Source organism: Orycteropus afer, unplaced genomic scaffold, assembly GCF_000298275.1.
Source record: "Orycteropus afer afer isolate SDZICR_OR568_19922 unplaced genomic scaffold, OryAfe1.0 scaffold00455, whole genome shotgun sequence".
Taxonomy (NCBI): Eukaryota; Metazoa; Chordata; class Mammalia; order Tubulidentata; family Orycteropodidae; genus Orycteropus; species Orycteropus afer.
The window spans coordinates 1,961,956-1,968,744 of record NW_006922042.1 but is presented as its reverse complement, the minus strand read 5'-3'; the positions used below and the strand labels follow the sequence as shown (position 1 = coordinate 1,968,744).

At 41.3% G+C, this 6,789-nt stretch overlaps 1 protein-coding gene across 1 annotated transcript in view; it reads left to right on the top strand.

The window, feature by feature from the left end:
- LOC103208590 (butyrophilin-like protein 3) overlaps nt 1–6,046 on the top strand; it is a 78,972-nt gene extending 72,926 nt beyond the window's left edge. The window contains exons 4-8 of the mRNA XM_007954285.1: nt 3,545–3,658; nt 3,932–3,952; nt 4,461–4,487; nt 4,794–4,820; nt 5,460–6,046. Coding sequence (XP_007952476.1) covers nt 3,545–3,658; nt 3,932–3,952; nt 4,461–4,487; nt 4,794–4,820; nt 5,460–6,046 — 776 coding nt within the window. The remainder of the gene's footprint in view (nt 1–3,544; nt 3,659–3,931; nt 3,953–4,460; nt 4,488–4,793; nt 4,821–5,459) is intronic.
- The last annotated feature ends 743 nt before the right edge of the window (nt 6,047–6,789 follow it).

The following is a 6,789-nucleotide window of genomic DNA, read 5'->3' as shown; positions in this document are numbered from 1 at the left end:
TATAAAGATGTATTCCAGAGCTTTGAAGATTAAGACAGTCAAAATTATTGCAAGGATAAACAAGTGGACCAAGGACACTGAACAGAGTCTGGAAACAAATTGAAATAAGAACAGAAACTTAATGTAGACAGAGGTGGCATTACATGTGACGGTTGATAAAGAAAAGTTCATGCAATAACTGGTGTCAATGATAAGGGAAGAAAGGGAAATCAAGGGCATCCAAATGGGTAAGGAAGAAGTCAAACTATCCCTATTTGTTGGTGATATGATCTCATACACAGACAAGTCAAGAGACTCAGGAGAAAAAAAAAAAAAAAAAAACTACTGCAACTAATTGAGAGATTTACATCCTGAAAGGACACAAGATCAACAATACAAAAATCAGTTGGATTCTTCTACACCAGCAAAGAGATTGCTGAAAAAGAAATAAGAAAATCAGTAACATTTACAATAGTTGCCAAAAAAATAAAATACTTGGGAATAAATCTTACCAGGAACATAAAAGACATGTACAAAGAAAACTACAGAAGACTACTTCAAGAAACCATAATAGAACTACATAAATGGAAGTACATACCAAGCTAGTAGATAGGAAGATTGAACATTGTAAAAATGTCAGTTCTACCCAAAATGATCTATACATTGAATGCAATCCCAATCCAGATCCCATCAACATTCTTTAAGGATGTAGAAAAACATATCATTAATATTATGTGGAAAAGAAAGACCTCAGATAAGCAAAGCACTGTTGAAGAACAAGAACGAAGCAGGAGGTCTCACACTCCCAGATCTCAAAACCTACTATACATCCACAGTAGTCAAAACTGCCTGGTATTGGTTTAATGATACATAGACCAATGGAATACAATTGAGAACCCATAAATAGATCCATCCACCTATGGTCAACTGATCTTTGATAAAGGGCTAAAATCCATTGAATGGGGAAGAGATTGTTTAACAAATGGTACTGGCAAAACTGGATATCGATTTGCAGAAAAATGAAACAAGATCTGTACCTCACACCATACACAAAAACTAACTCCAGATGAATCAAAGACTTAAATACGAAATTTAAAACTATAAAGTTCCTCAAGGAAACTCCAGGGGCAAATTCTCTTGTGCCATAGTGCCTAAGGCATTTGACTGCTAACCAGAAGGCTGGAGGTTCAAACCCACCAGCCACTCCTTGGAAGGCAGATTGGGAAATCTATTTCCATAGTGATACTGCCTCAGAAACCCAAGGAGGGGTTGCTATGAGTTGAAATTGACTCAACAGCAGTGAGTTTGATTTAGTTTGTTTAATATATGGAATAGACTATCAAGCATAATCCAAAATGCACAAACAGTAGAAGATAAACTAGATGAATGAGACCTTCTGAAAATTAAATTTTTATGTGCTTCCAAAGACTTCTCCAAAAGAGTAAAAAGAGAACCTGCAGATTGGGAAAAAATATTCAGCAATGACATATCTGACAAGGGACTTATCTCTAAAATTTATAGAAAACTCCAACACCTCAACAACAAATAGACAAATAATCCAATTAAAAAATGGGCAGAAGACATGAATAGGCACTTCACCAAAGAGGATATTCAGGTGGTCACACAAACACATGAAGAAATTTTCACACTTGACTGTTAACCAGAAGGCTGGCAGTTCAAACCCACCAGCCACTCCTCAGAAGGAAGGTTGGGCAATCTATTTCCGTAGTGATACTGCCTCAGCAACCCAACAAGGGGTCACTATGAGTCGGGGCCAACTCAATGGCACATAACAACAACAACATCTTAAAGAAGTGAGAACCAGTACAGAAATAGATGCACATCCATGTTCATTGCAGCACTATTTACAATAGCAAAAACATGGAAACAACTTAGGTGCCCATCAACAGAAGAACAGATGACCAAATTGTTGTACATACACACAGTGGAATATTATGCAACCCTGAAGAATAATGTAGAATCTGCAATACACCACATAACATGGGTGAACTTGAAGGACATTATGCTGAGTGACATAAGGCAATCACAGAAGAACAAATATTGTATTAGTCCGTTATTATAAGTCAAGGAAAGGTTTATATATGGAAGGACATTTTCTTTGTTGATTACCAGGGGTGGGAGTGGAGGAGAGGGAACACTGTTAATAGGTAGAGACAAGTATTGATTTGGGTTAAGAGAAGGGCAATGTACCAAATGTGAGTGATCAACACAGTGGCATTGTGGAAGAGGAAGACATAGAGAGGTGTATGGGAGGAACAGACAACAAAGATGACCCCTTTTGCACATACAGTATTGCATTGTCAGTGATGGAAAACATTGATCTATGGGTGGACAGATGGATGGGCAGGGTGAACAATTAGGTATGTCTGTGCAGGGAGGAGTGTGCACATGACCATGTATTGGGTCAGGAGACAGTGTTTCTACAAGTGTAATTGTATTTTCTGCAAGCATTCCCAGATATACAGTAGAGCTGACAAGGGATAATGTTGATACTTCTTGGCCACAGCCAACTACCCAGAGGGAGCAAGTAGTTGGACCTGTGGGCTCAGAACCATGGTCACAGGAGACTTCAAGGTCAACTGGCATAACATACTTCACAAAAACATTGTTCCACATCCTACTTTGGTGAGTAGTGACTGGGACCTCAAAAACTTGCAAGTGGCCATCTAGATGCAATGATGGATCTTTCCTCATCCTGAGCAAAGAAGAATGATGAAAACCAAAGATGCATGGAAACATTAGTCCAAGTGACTGGTACACCATGTGATCCTTAGCCTATATGACTATGAGACCAGAACTAGAGGGTGCCTGGCTACCACTGTCAACCACTTGGAGGGGGATCTACATAGGAGATCCTGGATAGAATGGAAGAACAATGTGGAACAAAACTCAAAATCATTTGGAGAAAAAAAAAAAAAGAGGACCAGGTTTGCTGGTTTTCTAGAACCTGGTGGAAACCCTGAGACTATGGCCCCTAGCTACCCTTCAGGTCTGGAATTGAACCCACTCCTGTGGCTTCCAGCCAAACAAAAGACAGGCATGTGAGCTGAACATTTACATTAGCTAGATACACTCCTTGGAGAGATCAATCATGGGAAAATAGAATGATTGTGTATGCACAAGGAGACAGCTGAGGGGCAGGAGTGTATGGAAGGGAAGAGGTGGCTATAGGGAAGAAGTGGGAGAAGAGCCATTGCATTGTGGGAGATTGCAGTCAATGTCATGAGACAAAGTGAATGTGAACTACTGTATGGAAGATGAATTTGCTCTGTAAACTTTCACCCAAATAACAATAAAATTAAAATAATAATAATAATTGGTGCCAGCACAGTTGTTATCCATTTAGAAAAAATGAAATCAGAACTTAATCTCACTTTATATACAAAAATAAAATCCAGATCAATCATGACTTGTTCAGATATGCAAAGTTTTAAACTTTAGAGGGTTATATCCTTCCTTATTGAGGTCCAAGAGGACACCTTAAATGAGAATCAAGTTATCTTTGCTGTTCTGAAATCACTAAGAGTCTGTGACTGTTTTTCAGAGACATTTTTCCAGCCTTCACCTTGGAGCCTGGTGTCCATTTTACTGATATTGGCCTGCATTGGCATATGTGGTGTTGTCAGTGGAGTGAGGATTTTCTACTTCAAATGCCAGAGTAAGTGGTAGAGAGAAACACAGTACCATGGCTTATTCTTGGTTCCAATGGGGCCAAGAGTACCTTCAGGAAGTCATTTCTGACCTCTTGTTTTTATCCCAGATAGAGATACTCAGTACTGAGGCAAGGGGATAGGGGGTGTGGGGATTTCTAAGAGATCCCATGTCCTTCAGACACCATACATAGTTCATTTCCTATGAACAAGGAGCCAGGGTTGTGTTTGCACCATACACATTCCTGTGTTGACCACTGAATATTCTCTTTCTGTTTTAGGGAAGCTCCTGAAAGAATTGAGTAAGTGTCTACACGTTTGGATCCTTCCCTCACAGTTCTTTTGATCCTTCCCTGTTCATGGTTTGAAGCATCTGTAAGCTTTCTTGGCTTCAGACTGGACAGAAATATGGGCAGTTCAAGGAGAGCAGCTGGTTCACTCTTCCTATTCATTAAGTAATAAATTGATGCTCAGTGGTTTGCAGGACTTGAAATGAGCATCAGAGCCTGAGCCTCCCTAAAATTGTCTGCAAATTTTGCATGTTGGTGAATTTTGTGGGGAGAGGAACTGTAGATTTCATGAATTGTCTGAGGGTGGGTGGTCCCAGAATGATTAAGATCCTTACATTCATTCCCCTTGCCTTTACGCTAGAGCCTTTAACCAGGCCATGCAAAGGCTACTCAATGTTCTACTTTTTGTTTTGTGGAAATTCCAGGAAAAGCTAGGTTATCGCTGGCAGAGATTTCTGCCCACTTCTCCTCATGCACTTGTTCTACCATTTAAGCCTCTTCTGTGTTTTCTTGGTTTCAGAATGGAGAAGGATGGAAGAACAAGCAGGTGAGAACTATTATTCTCTCCCCCATTTGCTCTCCTTTCCATATCCTTAGTTTATAGATTCTTATAAACTGACACCAGGAGTCTCTGCAGAGGAAAGCTTGTGACGGACTTCAGTGTTTAGAGCATCCTTACTTTTTCTATTGAGGTTGGGTAAGGTACGTATTTGTAGAGAGGCCCATAGTCTTCATCACATCTCAAGCAGGGCAATGATACCCAAAAAAGACAACTACCATTGATCTCTCCCCTTTCTCTGCCTCCTGCTCTTAATGTTAGTATTGACCCAGCTCTCTGTTTGCTTGTTTTCAGAACTGAGGGAGGCCCGGACTCATGCAGGTACCAATGCCTGAGGGGTGAAGTGTGACAGAGTGTAGTAGGCATGGGAGCAAGAGCTAAACAGAAGAATATGGGGCTACTTAGTGACACCAAAGCCCATCCATCCTGAAGATGAAGAATCTGTGATGCACCTAGCCACCCCAAGATGCAGCTTTCCCAATACTCACTTCACAGTACAGGTGTAGGAGTAAAGAAGACAGGCTGAGTTAAACCAGGGTGGGGGGTGGCAGGCAGAGCTCGTGGGAATTGAGGGCACTAATAACTGACCATGAGGCTGAGTGGTAAAGAAATGGATTTGGAAAGGAACTGATGGGTGGGAGGAAGCTGAAACCTTGAAACATTCGAGGCTGCCAAGTCAAATTGTGCAAGAACAGTGGTAGGGTTGGGATGATATACAGGAATTTATGACCTCAGACATCTCCAAGGCATTGGTGACACTTTTGTAATACACTAAAGATGAGGGAAATGTTGGGAGGGCAGTGTCTGATGGAGTCTCTGGCCCCAGGAACTCACTTGATCTCACTCTGAGGCAGTCTGTGGCGGGGATGGAGTGGGGGTGAATGACCTCTGGATTCAGCCCTGATTCTTCCCTAGTAACTCATGTTCTCTGTCTTTTACCCCTCCTCAACTGTGCCCTAGTGGAGGTGACTCTGGACCCAGACACAGCTCACCCACAGCTCCGCATTTCTGATCTGAAAACTGTAACCCATAGTGTTGCTCCCCAGAAGATGCCTGACTCAGAGAAGAGATTTATAGGGATGAAATGTGTTGTGGCTTCTCAGGGTTTCTCTGCAGGAAAACATTACTGGGAAGTCGGTGTGGGACATGAGAAAGGGTGGCAGTTGGGAGTGTGCCGGGATGATACAAACAGGTCTATACCTTTGTTTTCCCAAAATGGGTTCTGGGTCTTTGGACTGACTGAACAACATGAATATTTCACACTCAACCCCCACAGAATCACCCTTTTCCCAAGCACCAAACCTACAAAAGTGGGGATCTTCTTAGACTATAAGGGTGGGACTATCTCCTTCTTCAATATAGATGATCAGTCCCATATTTATACCCTGACACATCAGTTTGAAAGCTTATTGAGGCCCTGCATCATGTGTTGGGACCGTCATATGGAAAATCCTATAGTTATCTGTCCTGTGCATCAGAAAGAGAACTCCTTCTCAGAGGTTGCAAACACACAGACACAGACAATGGAGAGTCCTCTCGACAAGTGATCACATCTTTCCTCTTCAAGAATGATGCCCCAAGAGAATCATGACTCCTACTTTTCTTTAGGCAACTTTTAACTCCCTCCTGGCTCCACAGCAATGCTGCAGTCAGCAGTGACGGCATCCAGATAAGGGAGAAGTCATGCAGCCCCGAGGAAGAAACCTGGGAAGGGGTTTTAGTTTGTGCCAACTCTATCTATCTAAATACACTTGAACAAGTCAAAATCTTTCAGGCTTCTCACTTGTTAAACAAAGATAGTGATTCCCAGATCAGGAGTCAAAATGAAGATTAAAGAGACAAGGAGTGTGAATCAAAATTGGATCCTGTGGATGTCACAGTGCTTGCTAATGACATCTCTATATTAAACTTTTCCCCAACACAAACTCTGCTTATTTTTGTTTATGGTTAAAAAAAAAAAAAAAACTCACTACCAGAACCGATTCTGACTCATAGCAATTCCCTTTGAGATTCCAAGGTGATAAATCTTTATGGAAGTAGATCATCTAGTCTTCCTTCCACGGAGCGGCTGGTGGGTTTGAACCACCAACCTTCTGGTTAGCAGTCAAATGCCTTAGGCACTACACCATGGTAGGACTGTAAACCGATAGAACCACTACAGAAAATGATATAGCACTTCCTCAGAAAACTAGAAATAGAAATACCTTAGGATCTAGCAATCCCACTCCTAGGTATATACCCTAGAAATCTTGCAGCATTATTCACAATAGAAAAAAAAAAAAAAAAAAAA